The sequence below is a fragment of the Callospermophilus lateralis genome, chromosome 7 (genome assembly GCF_048772815.1).
Source record: "Callospermophilus lateralis isolate mCalLat2 chromosome 7, mCalLat2.hap1, whole genome shotgun sequence".
Classification (NCBI taxonomy): Eukaryota; Metazoa; Chordata; class Mammalia; order Rodentia; family Sciuridae; genus Callospermophilus; species Callospermophilus lateralis.
The window spans coordinates 129,462,928-129,479,964 of record NC_135311.1 but is presented as its reverse complement, the minus strand read 5'-3'; the positions used below and the strand labels follow the sequence as shown (position 1 = coordinate 129,479,964).

The window sequence follows — 17,037 nt, the reverse complement described above, 5'->3', positions numbered from 1 at the left end:
ATCCACATCTGGCTCCAGTCATGACCCTGAGTGCCAGGGCCACTGTCAGGGGAGGTGCTCTGTGCACAGCTAGAGGGCCTGGCATCTCCCTCCTCCAGAGCCCAAGGCCACCCAGATAAGAGGCCCATGGAAGGCTCACCAGGAACAGCCTGGCTGTGCTATCACAGCACATTCTGAGTTCCAGCTTGAGGCTGCCTGGCCCTTCCTTCCCAGCACCTGGAGGTCAAGGACACCACCTTCAAGCATGGCCTCCCTCTCTCCTTTGTTGGCCCCAACCAAGCTCAAAGTTCCTCCAGCAACCTGGGGTCCTGCTCACGGGCTTTCCCACAGCTGTGCGTTTGGTGGCTGCCAGGCTGGGTGTGGAGATGCACCGACCTGTCCGCGGAAGCTGGCAGCCCAGTGGTGAACAGATGGCAACTAAAGTCACAAGAGTGTTTGATTCCACACAGGGGAGAGTGAAGAGAAGGTGCCGGAAGCCATGAGAGGATGGTGGGAGAGGCCTGGGAAGGCGGCCAGAGGAAGCCCTGCTTGGGCAGGAGGAGGCTGACGTGGAGCGGGAGTGGGGCTGCGTGGGCTGCCTCGCCCCACATCGTGTCTTAGTCATCCCTGTGTCCCCAGAACCTGAACAGGCACAAAGTAGGCCTTCAGCAACATGCGCTCAAAGAAGAGAGCTCAGTGTCCGTGTTTAACAAGGAGGATGTCACCTCAGGGGAGGAGGGTGAGGGGCTGGTGCCACCCAGGATTTGCATGGAGAGGAAATGCAGGTGTGTGCTGTGCTACGCCCCTCCAGGGGTACTGCACCTGGACCCCGCTTCCAGCTCTGGCTGGGGCAGGAGCCCTGGTGGAAGTTCAAGTGCCTCTTCCCACCTCTGCTTCCTGGAGCCCCCGGGACTCTCCCACCTCCTCTCCTTCCTCACTCAAGGGCTCCAGGGACAAGTGCTGAAGCAAGATGGCCAGGTGGAGGCCACTGGAGTAGATCAGGTGGGCCAAGATGGGGGCGTGGGCCAGCAGAGGAGGGGTGAGAGTGTCAGGAACGGTGCCAGGCTTCCTCAGCCAGGGCAAGAAGCTGCCTTTACCAGGATGTGGAGCCCGGGGAACCAGTGGCAAGTGAAGAGCGTCGGTCTGAAATTCAGGTTCAGACACTTGGGGATCTCTACCAGACCCCCGAGTGGACCTCTGCCCTGGGCCTCAGCCACTGACTCCACTGACTCGTGCGACCTCCAGTAAGTTACCCAACCTCTCAGCTATAAATTAGGTGTGGTACTAGTAAGAGCCGCAGTGGGAACTGTTAGGATGAGATGTACACACACGGCCACACCCACACAGGGGTGGCCGGTCCCCAGAGAGGCTTAAGCGGCCTGAGTCCAAATTCCAGCAAGCCCAAGCCGCTGTGGGCTCTGCCCTCCCAGGCAGGCGCCTCCCCTCCCCTCCCTGGGCCTAACCTTCTCCCAGTCTCTGAAATGCGAGGATGATGCTGAATCCCCATGGGGTGTCCATGAGATCTCGGTGCAGGGCCTGGCCTGCAGTAGGCACCAGGAATGGCTATGACACATGGTATCCTTATTTTTTTTTCTCCTGCAGAACAAGGCGCCTTCTTTATCAGCTCCCCCTTTCCCCAGCAGGATGGGGCTCCGGAGGCCTGTGACTGTTGGAACTGAGTCTGTGGTTTTTATCTAAAACAAACACAGGTCCTGCCCTGATGACCAAGTGGGGGCCCCACAGGTCCCTGGCCAGGCAGTCCTGCTGCAGCCAGAGTGACCATGGAATTCCCAGCCCCCCGCCCCGTCCCGCAGCCCCCCGGGTCACCGCCCTGCCCCCCTGGGTCACCACTCTGCCTGCCTGGGCTGGCGCAGGCTCCTGAGGAGTGATGTGGGAAAGGGCGTTCCAATAAAAACTCCCAGAGGAAGAAGTGGCCCGATTAAATGGGATGCTGTCTTTCCTCTCCGGGACTTTGGGGAAGTGACTGGGGAAGTTTCTGGAACTCAGGGCCCCAAGAAGGAAGTATCCAGGCAGTTGGAAACTCTGTGGTCTGGTCTCAGGTTGCCAAACAATTTCTATGCCCTCGGGACCCCAGAGTGGCCCCGTCCTCAGAATGAGCCAGCATTTCAGAGGCACAGCCTGTCCACAGAGGGCAGGAAGATGAAACAGCAAATGTGGGAAACATAAAAAAAACAAAACCATGAGCGATGACACAGGGTGACCTGGTTCATTGCCAGATCAGTGACGTGGACACATCTCATGCTGCTGGAGTAGCGTGCATGTGTAGATTGTGTTTAGGATAGAAGGAAAGAGGCTGCGAACTTTTCCTTATGGTCCTGGTAATGCTTGAATTGTTACAAGCTTGCATTACGTTTTTTGGTTATGATTTATGATATATATATGATATTGTAGAGTAAACCTGGCAGCACCATGATGCACGTGTAGCTCAAGCCCTAAGAAGCCCTTGGAGAACACAATAGAGGCAGTGGGTGGAAGGGGTCTTGACGGGCTGGGTGGGGGCACTCTAGAGGCTGGAATATCTGATCCAAGCACAGTGGGAAAGCCTCAGGCAAGGGCCAGGCTAAGGAGTGAGGGGCCTGTCTGTTGGCTTCCCTGATGATGTGAGGCCACACTTTTTTTTTTTTTTTTGGTACCTGGGACTGAACCCAGGGTCGCTTAACCACTGAGCCTCATCCGCAGCCCGTTTTCTTTTTCATTTCGAGACAGGGTCTCGCTTAGGGCCTCGCTAAGGTGCTGAGGCTGGCCTCGAACTTGTGATCCTCCTGCTTTGGCTTCCCAAGTGGCTGGGATTACAGGCCTGCACCCCTGTACCTGGTGAGGCCACACTCTTGTCTCCCCTAAGTCCACAAGGTAGTGCTTGTATGTCTCTTGGGGGAGTGGCAGAGTGCAGTGAGTCGCCTGTGTTCTGAACAGCTGAGGTCGCTCCCTCCAGCCAGCAGGCTGCAAGGAGGACACCCACAATCCTAGTTCAGCCCACCTGCTCCAGGTCTCTGGATTTCCTGAGGACCTGGGGTGAATTCACCCATGAAAGAAACGCACGGCTTGCCCAAGCTCACTCGGCACATGGATGGTAACTGCTGTCCTCTGGACCAGTGGACGCCGTCCTTGCCGGCACTGCAAATATCCTTTTCCTCTGTCCATCTAGAAAGAAGTCTGCTCCGGGTGACCTCAGAGGAACCTGAGCACTCTCTCGTTCCAGTGTCCACCCAGGTATCGAGGCCCACAGGTGAGGGGCTGTTCTAGACTAATCCCCAGGAGTAACCCTGATGGGGATGGGACCCCAGGATGTGCCTTCCAAGCCTCTGGTCAGTGTGACGCGAAGGTGACCCCAGTACTGAGTCAGGCCTAGGCCAGGGCTTGGCTGGCCTGCAAAGCTCGACCAAGCAGCCACTGCAGATGGGAGCCGTGAGGCCAGAGGCGCTGCCCAGCCAATCTCTTGAGCAGCGACACTCGGGGCCTATCTATGGGAATCTGACTTCAGGAGAGCCAGGAGACAAAGGACAGAAGTTTTGAAGCCCCATAGCTGATCCCAGCTCTACCTTTTCCTGGGAAATACATTTCTTTTTTTTTTTTTTTTAATTTTTATTTTCTAGTTATCGGCGGACACAACATCCCTGTCTGTACAACATCCCTGTCTGTACGTGGTGCTGAGAATCGAACCCGGGCCGCACGCATGCCAGGCGAGCGCGCTACCACTTGAGCCACATCCCCAGCCCAGAAATACATTTCTTTTGTCTTTGTAAGTCTCATCTGTAAAAAGGGAATATACTGGTGCCTACTTGAATGTACCACGGGAATAAAATGAAGTAACCCAAGAGCCTCGGTGGCGCGGAAGTGCCTGTACTGCCTGCTCTGGAACCAGGTCCGCGTCAGTGCTTCCCTGAGAAATAAAAGAAGCAGTGATCCTTTCCCTTAGAGCATCCTTATTAACCATGTGAGTTAGACGCCACTTTACAGGTGGAGAGCTGAGGCCTGAGAGGCTGGTGGCTCTCTGCAGTCACACAGCTCGTCAGGATGAAGGTGGGGTGGAACCCACCCCGCCAAGAAGGGCGCCTATGCCCTGCTGAGCCCTCGGTGGGTGCCAGGCCCTGTGCGTGGCCTTCTGAACCACACGTGCCAGTCAGTGTCACAGCAGCCTCACTCTCGGTGGCACTGGCTCCTCCATTTCACAGAGACTGGAGCTCGGGTGGAGAGGAGCAGGTCACTTGGCAGCGGCCAAGCTTATGCCAAGGCCACCAGACTTCGCAGCTCTCTGGTCTGCCTCCTGATACCATCAGCCCCTGGCCCTGGGGTCAAGGGTTTGATCGCCTGGTGCCGGCTGTTCTGTGCCCGGCTCAGAGCAGCTTTCCATGTCCAATGGGACTCTCAGGGACATGGTGATGTAAGGCTACGGCCCAGGCCTGGAGGCCACTCCTCATGAGCCCTGCCAACGTACAGGGAACAGGACAGGACGGATCCAGTCTTGGCACAGGTCTAAGGTCCTCCCAGTAAGAATCAGCTCCAGGCCAGTGGGAGGCCAGCCCCCTTGACCACAAAGCAAAAGGACTGGTTCTGGGCCTAATTGTCCATCTTTCTTCCTGCCCCCCTCGATGCTCTCTGCCCCCCAGAGCACGAGCCCCCCTCCATTATCTCACATTTCTGAGCCTCAGTTTCCTCATCTATAAAATGGGAACGATAATCCCTAAGTCCCAGGATGCTAATGAGAATTAAAGAGGCAGTAGATATAAACAGCCTAACACATAATAGACACTCAAAAAATGCCAGTGTCCTTCCCACTCTCCTCCAGCCCTCAGTGTTCTGTGCTCCCTTCAACGCAGTGACATGTCTGTCCCTCATACCTGAGGGGAGGGCATGGGACAGGGGAGAGGGCACATGACCAGGAATCAGGCCAACTATGAGCCTATCTTGAGGACCTCTCTGAGCCTCAGTTTTTTCATCTATCAAATGAGGTGAACGATACCTCCCCAGCTCCCACCCTACAGGATAAAATGGGATGACAGTTCAAAAGCGTTCTGTGAACCCTACAGTCCTGTGCGGGGATTAATGTGAGGAATGAGAGTACTACCACCGCAAAGAGCAACCATCATGTGCAGACTGAGAAGAGCTCTTTACACATATTTTCCCATTGAATTTTACAACTTGGAGGAGCGCGGTTGCCAGTGTGTCCATGAACAACCAGGCTCCAGGACTGGCCCAGACCCCTCAGTGAGAGTCAGCACTGAACCCAGCTCCTGCGGCTACCGCAGGGGGCCAGCCCACCTCGCTACATGTCTGGACACCTGCTGCTTCGTTATGGTCCTGCCAAGGCCCCGGCTGTGTCACTGGGCTCTAGGGAAGGGACTGTCCTGAGTTGTAGCCTTGAAATCACAGACGTATTTGCCACTTGAGCTTCCAGATCTGAAACAAAAGGCGGCACCCCCCTTTGGAAGACACCTTTGGTGGCCTCAGATGGCCGGGGGCCATCTCAGGCTGGGGCTTGGCCGTTTTGGCCTGCAGAATTCCTTTACTCTCAGTTTGCGTACCACCCTGTTCCATCCCTGGGGGAACAGCAGGAGGCTGTCACTGCACTGGGTGCTGAGGGGCATCCCACCCAGGAACTGCCCGGGTCAAGGAGAAAGGACAGGCAGGTTTACCTGGTGGCAGCTGTGCCCCAGCGCGAGGCACGAGCGAGTCAAGGACTCCTTCACCTGTGTACATGTTCCCACCTTCACCAAGAGCCTCAGCTGCCTTGATTTCATAATTGTCAAATTAGAATCATTTCCTGTCTCGTAAGGAGATGACAGTCCTTTTGAGAAGATTTGTCCCCTCTCAGGTAGCTTCTTCCATTTTACCTATATTGGGTGTCTTGAGTGGTTTTCAAAAAGTTAATGAGTATTGTCAAAGCCAAGGTCTGTCCAGCATGGCTGCATGGATTGTTTTTTCCATAATCTGGCCCTTCCCAGCATTTAGGGTCCCAGGACAGGGGACAGCAGGGGGCAGCAGGAAAAGGTCCCTACTGCCAAGGGGTTTGAGTCAGGACTGGGGTGCAGCCTGGCGCTGGAATTCCCTCTGGGTTCCGTGGGGCTGATGGGAATTCAACAAACATGAACCAGAAATACAGCTGCACACAAGGCAGGCGGGGGATTGGAGTCTGAGGATGAAACCATCAACCCCAAAGTCAAAAGTACTTTGGAGAGTCTGTGAGGCCACGGAAGACCCCTGCCTACGTGGACAACTTAACTCTCCGATAAGCTGTTACAACTTTCGTTGGGCCGTAGCCTTAAAGTCTGATGTGGTATGTCCAGCCTTGACTCCATTTGCTCACAGCCTTCAAAACTCAGTCAATGCTAGCCAAGGACGATGCTGCATCCTGAAGCCACAACATAAACTGACCACAGCTACCAGCTCCTGTGTACCTGGTATAAGTCACACACGGGCTGACGCATCACAGTGTGTTCTGTAGTGCTCAAAGCTCTGCAGTTTGGGCTGAGCGCAATGGTGCATGATTGTAATCTCAGCTCCTTTGGAGGCTGAGGCAGGAGGATGGCAGGAGGATGGCAAATTTGAAGCCACCCTAGCCAATGTAGCAAGTACCCTGTTTCAAAACTTTGACAAAGCACCTGCCTAACATATGCAAGGCCCTGAGTGTGATTCCCAGCACCTCTACGGTTTGGATGTTATTAATGCTGTTTCACAAAGAAACTGAGACCAGAGATGAATAACTCACACAGCAGGGCCCCACAGCAAGTGACAGGGCAATGCCCCTCCTCTGACCAGGCCTGGCTGGCAGGTGCAGTAGGTGGCGCCCCCTGCAGCCCATTCCTTAGTGTCCCCATTGGTGCCTACCCAGCAGGTACTTGATGATGGCTTGATTGTGTTCCCAGAGGTTGCTGAAGGTCCCCCAGCGTGAGTGGCCATCAGGCACGGGGTTGGCCTTGATCCAGCCCCCACAGGCATAGCTGAAGAAGTCCTGGCAGGGGTCCACCGTGGGGTCCATGGAGTTCAAGATGGAGCTGGTCACCGAGACGCAGGCCTCGCTCAGGCACACTGGGGGTGCTCCTGGAGGGGTAAGGGGAAAAAGTCAGTGATGGGCAGGGAGGAGGGCTGGGGAGGGCAGTGCAGGTGGCCTAGGGCCCCAGCACACGAGCTCCACCCTTGCCCTGACGGAACAGACTTGGAACTGGATGGTCACTAGACCCCGAACAAGAAAGGGTTCTAGTAGCTTCATGATCTTCTGCTTTGTAAAATAAGACTTCTGCCCGTTGCCTAAAGTCCCTTCAGTGGCTTAAAAGTACCTGGAGCCCAGGTGCTTTTTCCTCTTTCTAGGGATTGAATCCAGGGGCTCATCACCCCGGGGCTACATCCCCAGCCTTTTTTACTTTGAGACAGTTTTGCTAAACTGAGGGTGACTTCAAATGTCCTATCCTTTTGCCTCAGCCTCCGACGTAATCTGGGATTGCAGGCGGGCACCAGCACACCCAGGGGTGGTTTTCTCTTAATCAACCCTTCCCTCCACAAAGATTCTCTGACTTCTTATTACTCCCCGATGCTCAACACACTTATCCACTCACTCACGCACTCATCTACTCCACAGAATCAATACTGGGGCCCTCTGCCGAGTACAGAGTGTGTGTGAGGCGGGGAGACAGGAGGCAGTCCTTCCCTTCAGGAGCCGACCCTTCTGTTGGGGACACATGTGTTACATAAGCAAAGTCAAAACACCAGGAGAAACTGCCACTTATTTACAAAACTAAACTGAACCTTGACTAGGAGCCAACTGGGTGATGCGGACATATGGAACCAGGACTCAGGGACAGGGAAAGGACTGGGAGAAGCCATTCCCTCACCAGGCAGGAGAGCTGGTTGTCCCAATTGAGGGTGGGGGGCGGTGGCTGAACAACCCTAAACCAAAACAATAAATAAATAAACAGAAACAACCTGAGAGGCTGGTTTGCCAAAGGCGTGAGCAAGGGCCGGACCCTGCCTCAAAGTGTCTGATGAGCTCTCGCAAGGGACCAACCTGGCAGGTCCCCAGAGGCTCCCTGAGGCCGCAGGACGAATGTACCTGCCCGCCTCATGGCCTGCCCACAGGAGTCACCCAGGCCACAGGGGGGACTGCTTCCTGAACAGGCTGGGCACCAGGACCACCACCCACGTTCACAGTCTTTCAACCCTCGCTCCAGCGTCAGATATGGTGGAATATCCCTGAGGCTCTGAGAGAGGGACCAGATCAAGGTCATCCAGCCACACGGGAGAGCTGAGAGCCAACGCTGGCCTGTCCTGGCCCAGCAGCCCCAAGGCCGTGTTTTCCTGCTGTCCGTCTCCTCTTTGGTGGCCACAGCAGGGGCTGGAGTGGCCTGACAGGCAGGATTGTTTCCTTCACCACACAGGGAGGCAGTGAGGCTGAGTAGCTTTGGAGACTGGTAGATCTGGGTTCAAATCTCAACTTTCCGCTTCTGCCTGTGCGGTCTGGTGCAGAGACCTCCTTTAAGAGCCTGGGTTGGGGGCGCAGCTCGGCAGTATGCACTCTGCCACCGAAGGCCCTGGGTTCAACCCCCAGCACTGCCAACGAAAACCAAAACAAAACCTCTGAGCCTCAGTTTTTCCAGGGTCCATTTCACTGTGATGACAGGAAGACCTCCCATGATCCCATCACACAGGGTACATCAGACAGGTCTGAGGTTCCAGACTAATCTCTAGAGAGGAGGAAAGACACAGCCTTCAGCTCACTCAGAAACAATACCAGCAGGGCTGAGGGTCTTGAGCAGGTCCCCCGGGGTCCTATCCCCCTCAGCTGACAAACACCAAGTCCTTCAGGTGGATGAAGGGCTCAGAGGAGTCACACAACAGCAAGAAAATCAGGGTGACTTAATTTTGAGATTAGGCAGTAATTAAAAAATGACAGAGCTACTGTGCATGAACCCAGAGCATCTCTTCTACGGCAGGACTGAAGCTGCCATTTTCAATATTTCCGGATGAGCTCCTCATGAGTTTCAGAGTTGCATGTCCCCGTCCCCAGCCACAGCGACGACAGGACTCTTTATGGGGGAAGGCGGAGGAGAACTTGTGTGTGGCTTGACAAGGCCTATTCACTATTATGATAAAACTTCATATTTGGGAAAGAAAAAGAATACCTATTGTTGTTACAACCAAACCACAGGAAGTAAAGCTTGGTATGATCCTGGCTGGTGGAAAGACCCAGAAGGCAGAGTGCTGATGGACTCAGGGTTGAAGACAAAAGCAGAAACCAGCACCTAGAGTCGGTCCTGCAGGTGGCATCTTCAGCGGGCGCCTCCTCTGCAGACACTGCCCTGGGTTCCTGGCTGGGTCCGGGGAGTGACTGTTGGGTTATCTAACTATTCTAGGGTTGACGATCTTTAAACAAATTGTCTTGGCCAAGCAGGTGCTTAATGTAAATTTGGTTAGTTAATTAATGGTTTTCCACCCTGCTCATCCAAGGCTTCCGTTCCTTAGGGAAACCTTTCCAGACTCTCTTCCCCTCTGGGTCCCTTGCTGCCTGGGTGTTTGCCATCTCAGCGTGGGCTGCACTGGGTCACGACCGTATCTCCCTGTCCACCTCCTGCACTAGAATATGAGCTTCAGGGTGGGTCTGCTATCTCCCCTGCTCCTCTATGTCCTCTTCTTGTCGCTGTGCTTGGCATCCGGCAGCTCTTCAATACACGTCTGTGGAACGAACAAGTGACTGAATGAAAGTGCCTTGCCCAGCGCCTGTCACCACCTGCAGCAGGACTCATATTTCTTCCCTTTAGGATGTGTGGTCAGCTAAGAAGCAGGAACCAGACCCACGTCGAAAGCATTCATCTGGATAGTGCCATCAAAGATGCTTTGAAATATTTCCTGGGAGAACTTACTGTTTGTTTGGCGACTGCTGTTTGCAAAGCACCTGAGAGTTTCTGGGAGGGAGGGCATAGCAGGAGGGTGGACGGGAATGCACTTCACTGGCCAGACATCACTCACTGGCGGGTCTTGTAGAATCACCAGAGGATCTGCCTTGACTGGCCTGATGTTTGCGCATTCGTGGCCAATGTCAGCACCTACTGCTGTGTAACGAGGTTACTGTCAACATCCGAGGTGGCCACTGCTTTCTCAGGTGGCCCAGGGTCACTGATCCTCTGCCAGGCTCATTCCTCTCCCGGGTCCAGGCCAGGGAAAATCTGAGGCCCTGAGAGCCAGGAACTCAAGGCCGAAGCAGGATACTTCCGTGTGGGCCCCACTTGGCAGAAGTGTTTTGGGTTTGATTGCTAGGAGCTGACCCTGGGGGTTCCCTTTTGGTTCCCGGTGAAGAAACTTCCTGGGCAGGAACTCCTAGGGATGGTCGAAGGCAACACTGGCTGCTGAATCTGCCCCACTCCCCGTGTCCTGGGCCATGAGCTGAGCAACGGGGCTGGCCAGCTCCACACTGACCGGCCAGTTGTTCTGGACTGACTTTGGTGAGGACAAGGTAAGGTGGCAGCTTCAGGGTGAGGAAGATCTGCTTGTGCACTGTTGACAGAGAGGTGCATGCACACACTCGCAACTCACACCTGCACAGTCAGGTACACACACGCACACTTGGCAGAGAAAGGCTGTCCCCAGCTTAATCCTCCTACTCTGTGGTTCACTCCAACTTCCAGTTCCTAGGCCAACATGATGGAGATTTGGGCCTACTTTTTCTTCCAGTAGGTGCAGGATCTCTAAGAAAATTTCGTCTATTCAATTTACTGCTTGCACAGTTAAGATATGCAGGCACGATGCCAGGCACATATGGTTAAAAGTCTGGAGATTAGTAATTAATGAATCAAATAGGCATTAAGCACCTGCTGGGCCAGGCACATTTGGTAAAAAGCCCATAAACCATTAAATAGTTAAATAATCAAGTGATTATTTCTTAAGTATTACACAGATCCTTAGCTCAGTGCCTGTACACAGATTAAGCACCCGTCACGTTTATGGAATGAATGAATGATATGGGTCCCATACAAGAGGGATGCAGGGGTGACTCAGATGAAGTCTCTGCCCTCTCCTCAGGCCCCCAAGGGCCCTCCCCACCCCAGCCCAACATGGCTACCCTCACAGGTCAGCAACTTCACAGTGGCAAAGGCTCAACACAGCCATGAGCTCTCTGGTGGAGTGAGTGACCAAGTTGGTGGATGGAACCCCTGGGGCTGCTCACCAGGTGGACCAGCAGAAAGCAGGATGTGGGGGTACAGGAGAGTGGGCCCCTGGCTTTGGTTGTAACCTGAATCTACCCTGTTGGGTTGCATAAGGGCTGAGCAATGAGGCACTGACTGGATCTACGCAGCTGGACATGAGATCCAGCCTCGGACCCCTGACCGCAGGACCTGAGAGGCCCCATGGCATCACCATGTGGGATGGAACAGACACACCCACTTACAGAGCGGTGCGAAGGCCTTGGGTCACAGAGCTGAGCTCCTCTGGGGTCCTGGTGTGCTCCGGAGTGCATCCTGATTACAAAGCAGGTGGGCAGGGCCTGGGCCTCAGAGCCCTCAAGGAGCCCGCAGCCTGTGCAAACTTCTCCACTCAACCTGCCACTCGACCCCCACTGGCTGCGTAAGCTTGGCCAAGTTACTTGGTCTATGCCCATTTCCTCATATGGAAAAGGACCCAAAGCAACCACGCCTTGCAGGGGTGCTCTGAGGAGGACAGGAGGGGACCGCCTTAAATGACAGTGTTTGGTAAACAGAAGCCTTTGTTGCTAGTCTGTTGGGACTGAGGACAGCAGGCAGTGGCAGCCTGTCTAACCGTCCCACGTCCTAACAACAGCAGTGCCCAGAACTGAGCTGAGGAAGTCCTCTCAGGCACCAGGTACATCCTCAGAGCCATCTCCAAATCGGGCACTGCTTACCCATTTAAAGTAGAGAAGACGAAGGCTCTGGGAAGTGACGTGGCCTGTCCAGGTCACACAGTTGAGAACGTGCCGGTCCTTCTGGTTCCAAGACTTTCATACCATCCATGCCGCCCACCTCCCTGGGCTCGGTCTATCCTCAGCTCCCTGAGCCCACCAGGCCCAGCCCCTGCTCAGCCTTGGAAGCCAGTCCAGCTTGAGCAGGAAGCTGCCCTCGCACAGCTCGACAGGGCGGAGGGCAGGAGGGAGTCGAGCCCACCACGAGACACAGAGGCACCTACTTGTCTGGAGCTGGATGCCCAGAGCTGCCAGGCAGGCCACCAGTCCTGCCACCAGAAGTACCACCAGCACCACCAGCCGCTTCTCCACCTGGGTCCGAGCTGCCCAGCACCTCTGGCCACTCCGGGGGCTGCGGAAGTTCACCTGCAGGGGAGGAGGCAGGAGGGGTGGGGAGGACAGGTGCGTGGGGTGCCCCCTGCCCAGGAGGAAGGGGCTCCACGGCAGGCCCGGGCCCTGGGGAGGCATCAGGGCTGCCCTCCTAACTCAGGGGTGGTCCAGTTCCCACAGTCAGCCCTAATCCAGGAAAGGAGCCGCCACCCTGCTCAGTAGCTTGGACTTGCTTCCACCCATCAGAGAGCCGGCAGCTCAAGCCAGCCAGGCTTGTGTGTTCTGTCACCCGATAGGAGTAGATGAAAAAAACCTGTGGCTCCAGGAGGGAGTTCAAGAAAGAACAGGATGTTTGGACTTGCGGGCGTCCAGCTGGGCTCTCCTCAGAGCCCCCACGTCCACAGAGCTGGGGACAAGGCTGACCATGGCCCAGGCTTCCCAGAGCAGGGACGCCCTTAGCTCAGAGAGCCCTCCCAGCCCCACAAGAGCAACCTGACTAGTCCTCTTTTTACATTTGAGGGAGCGGAGGGGGAGCAGGTGCGACCCCACCTCCCAGCACGCAGCTCAAGGGGCGGAGTCTGCAGACTCCAGAGCCCTCTAGAGGGAGGGCCAGAGGGGGGGGGGTCTCGGGAGATGCTGCGGAAAACACAGGGAGAAACAGCTCCGTGCAGGCAGGTCCTCAAAGGGAGGGAAAATGTGCCCTGCCTCCCGGCTCAACAGGAAAGGAGGCACAATGGGGGGAAGCAGAGGGCGTGGCGGGCCCTCCAGCTCCAGGGACAGAGCAGACGACAGCTCTCAGCCCAGGCCACGCACACCCAAAGCCTGCCCTGGGTTCCCCACTGTTCTTAGAGGTACTTCCTGCAACAGCCAGGGCCACAGGACAGGAAGGGTCTCCTGAGGGTGGGGGTCGGCGCAGTGTCATGACCTCCCTGTACAAACAGCTGGGCGCCAACTCAGGCCACACTAGAAACGCTGATGGGAAGGTGGACTGTTTTGCTTTCCACTGCTCTTGCGCAGCAGGCAGGCAGACCAAGAAAAGTTTGGGGTGGGCAGGGTTTCAGTCTGGGAAGGCTTCCTGGAGGGGGTGATGTCTGGGCTGGGTCTTGAAGAGTAAGTAGGAGTTGGTGAGGGGTGCGAGGCCTGGATCCCACAGAGCGCTGTAAGCTAAAGAAGGCGGACTGCCTCCTGGGGCCTGGAGAGACGGCATTACATTTGCCCTTTGGGAAAGGCTGGGAGAGAGGAGTGAGGCCTGGCAAGGAGGGGAAGGGGGATAGGGAGACATTAAGGAGGCCATGGCAGCCTGTTGGGGGGTTCAAGGAGACCCAGACTCCAAGTGGCACAAGGAGGGGCTCTCTAGAGCCAGGAGAGGGCCCTGACAATGTCCCATGCCACCACTTAGGGATCTGACGTGGGCCCCTGAGGGAAGGGCACTGTGGCCATCCTCAGAGAGGATGGAGAGGGCTGGGAGCTGCTGCACCAGAGAGAGGGGATCACGAGAACTTTCTGTGGAAGAAAAATTGTGTCCTAAAACAGAGAAAGGAACTTGAGAACCGGTGACACTTTCATGGACATCCGGGAGGTGGTGGGTCGGCAGAGGGAGGGAGCCGCTGCCTGCTGGGACCCCGCAAAATGCTTTTTTAAAACGGGGAGACGCAGGCTGGGTGCGGTGGCGCAGCCTGTAATCCCAGCGATGGGGGTGGCTGAGGCAGGAGGATCGCAAGTTCAAGGCCAGTCTCAGCAATTTAGTGAGATCCTGTCTCAAAACAAAAACAAAAAGGGCCGGGGATGTGGCTCGGTGGTGGAGCACTTGCCCAGCGTGTGTAAGGCCCTCGGTTCTATCCCCAGCACTGCAGAAAAATAAAAGAAAGAAAAAAAAATGGGGTGGGGCGAGCAAAGATTTCTGACCATGTTACTTTGATTCGTTAAACTTTATATTAAGCTGGGCACCGTGGCACACACCTTTAATCCCAGCAAGTGGGAGGTTGAGGAAGGAGGACAGGAAGTTCAAGGCCAGCCTGGGCAACTTAGCAAGACTCTGTTTCAAATAAAATTTAAAAAGACTGGAAGGTAGCTCAGTGACAAAGCAACCCTGGTTTTGATACCCAGTACCAAAAAAAAAAAAAAAGCCTTGTATTAAGGTGAAAGTCAACGGTGCTCACACATATACACATACACACTAGTGTTAGCTCCAGAAGAAGCACAGAAGGGGGGCGGAGGGGAAGAATAAGGAGAGAGGACAATGAGGCGCCCCATCTCTCCAGGACTGGCGCCCCGTCCTAAGGCGGCCGTGCCACCTGCCAGAGGAGCCGAGTCAAGCTGGACGTCATTGTTCGATGTCAAGCAAAGTGTTGAATCTAAACAGATGGTGTCCGCTGGAAATTAAATTAGAATTAGGCCAGAATTGAATTAAAAACTCATAGTTCCAGGCAAGATCCACAAACAGAATTTGAAAAGAGATTCTTAACCCGTGGCATGTTTCTGGCTCGACTTGTGCTGCCGGGCCAAGGCCTCCTGGTTTCTGCTCAGGCCTCACCTCGAAGGGCAGAGCAGATCCAGAGGCAGCTCCTCGGGGCAGGGAAAGTCACCTGGCAGCACTGGCCAATTCCTGGTGCAACGGACAGGGCAGAGGCTGGGCCAGGTACCACTCTGCTCCCTCCGGCCACCTGCTCAGCCAAGTCCCTTTTCTTTGAGCCCCCACTGCATCTGCCCTGCCCCCTGCATAGGACCCTGGGGACCATCCCAGGGGATGATGTCACAGCAAGGGGAGAGGTGAGCGATTTCTCGCTTTCCTTTTAGAAACGAGGGCCTGTCAATCATGGGAGACTGGGCTGTGGCCAGTTAGAGGGCAGAGGATTAGTGGCAAGCAGCCCAATCCATCTTGGGGAACATCACTGGGAAGTGGCCATTGGCCAAAGTCCAGAGCCAAAGGCTGGAAGATGGAGCTGCGAGCCGGGTGGGAGCTCCCCGCTGGCCGGCCTTATTTCCTAGCATCATCATGTGAGGCACAGAGAGAAGGAAAGCAGTAGAGAAAGGGGCGTCTCCCCCCCCAGAGAGCAGTGGAGGAGACCAAGGAGGAAGCACTGGATCCAGAAAAGCCTGGGGGTGGGGGGGTGGAGAGAACTGAGCTGCAGGGCCCAGGAGTTCCCAGGGTTTCCACAGCCAAAAAAACAAAGCCCTAATCGGGGATAAATATTCGGTTACAGAACCAAGTGCGTGGCTCACCTAGGCTTCCAGCAAGAACGAGTTCTGCAGGTGAGGACGGGGACCGCCTGGGGCCCAGGAGCCTGGCCAGTAGCAGCAGGGGCGGGGAGCCTGGCTCTCAGAGTCGGGGAGCAAGGTTCTTCCCAGCCAGAGCCAGGTCCCCCAGTGACCAGGCCGCATGGAGCAGCAGACAGGAAGCCATTTTCAAAGGTCTGGTGGGGAGCCCACCCCCTGCGTCCAGAAGCCCAGCTGCTCCGAGGGCTGGCAGCGGACCAGGCTGCCCTGGAGTCAGCCTTTCAGAACAGGCAGACCGTGACCTAGCGGGGGGCCCTGCCTCCACAAGGGTGTCAGTTTGGGGAAGTTTCTTTCATTACAGTTTCCATGAGGTGGACTTCCTGCTGAGGCCACTGGGGTCAGCCCAGAGCAAACCTATGGTGCCTTGTCCCCCGCCATCTGCCTGAGCCCTCCCTACCATCCGGTCCCCAAGCCTGATCTTCTTTGAGTAATAGCTTAAAATTTTCCCATCATAGGGGAGGGGACACCTTGCGGGTCCGGTATTTAGAGAAACACTTCCCAGCTGTCTTTGATTTCCAGAATGAACACCCAGATCTCCGTGGCACAGGGAAGAAAGAAGTCAGAGGCCGGCCGAGCCTCCATCAAATGCGCCTGGGCAGCCTCTGGGCCTCATCAGTGCCCCTCTCTAAAGTGAGGAAGCTGGGATGAAGCCCCACACGGGACTGTCTCAGATTCTAGAACCTTCAGGCCAAGAGTCTAATCCTGTAACTGGCAGAGAGTTGAAAGGTCCCCTGGTAAGCACAGAAGGCTTTTTTAAGTCCTGAATGGGTCTGCCTCCAGAATCACCCTCCAAATCACTGCCCTGTGAACTTAAATATCTCAGTATTCCTAAAAAATAAAAATAAAAGATTTTGAGAACTCACTGGATGAATGTCACAGGTTTGGGGAGACAGTTGTGGCTGGAGGCTTCCCAGGTTGGCTGCAGGGGCAACCAAGGCTACTTCCCTTCAAGCCCCTGAAGTGTACAAGTGTGGGGCGACCAGGCTCTGGCTTTAGCAGGCCGAGGCCCAGGCAGGGAAAGCTGGTACATAAGGGCTGAGATGTTCCGGATGGTGAGTTTCTCGCAGAATTCTGCTGGCAGCCAGGTCTGTGCTCTGAGCACTGAGACCACTTTCACCTCTGTGGCCTCATTTGAATATTTGCAGCAGCTCCCAGAGGTGAGTTGCAATATTATTAGCCCATTTCATAAAGCTGTGTGAGTGAGCTGCTTTCAGGTCTAAGGCCACGAGGGACAGCGCGAGGGCTCCAGGTTAGGACGAGGTGGCTTAGAGGCTGAGATGTAGCTCAGCGGGAAAGCGCTTGCCTCGCGTGCACAAATCCCTGGCTTTGATCCCTAGCACCAAGAAAGAAAAGACCGAAAAAATAAATAAATAAAAACAGGCTTAGCCCTCAAACAACTCATTTGAGAGGATTGTAAGTAATTCGCCTAATATAATAAGATAAAGGAAAACTGCTTTCAAATAAGGTATAGGTAGAACTTTCCTCCAGCTAAATTCAGCACTTTGTTAACACATCCACTAATAAAAGTG

At 55.1% G+C, this 17,037-nt stretch overlaps 1 protein-coding gene across 2 annotated transcripts in view; it reads right to left on the bottom strand.

The window, feature by feature from the left end:
• Ece1 (endothelin converting enzyme 1) overlaps positions 1-17,037 on the bottom strand; it is a 95,870-nt gene that overhangs the window by 30,900 nt on the left and 47,933 nt on the right. For both annotated transcript variants that reach the window (XM_077109973.1, XM_077109972.1), the window contains exons 3-4: positions 12,127-12,268; positions 6,826-7,038 (exon numbers count right to left, since the gene is read on the bottom strand). In XM_077109973.1, the coding sequence (XP_076966088.1) occupies positions 6,826-7,038; positions 12,127-12,268 (355 nt within the window). The remainder of the gene's footprint in view (positions 1-6,825; positions 7,039-12,126; positions 12,269-17,037) is intronic.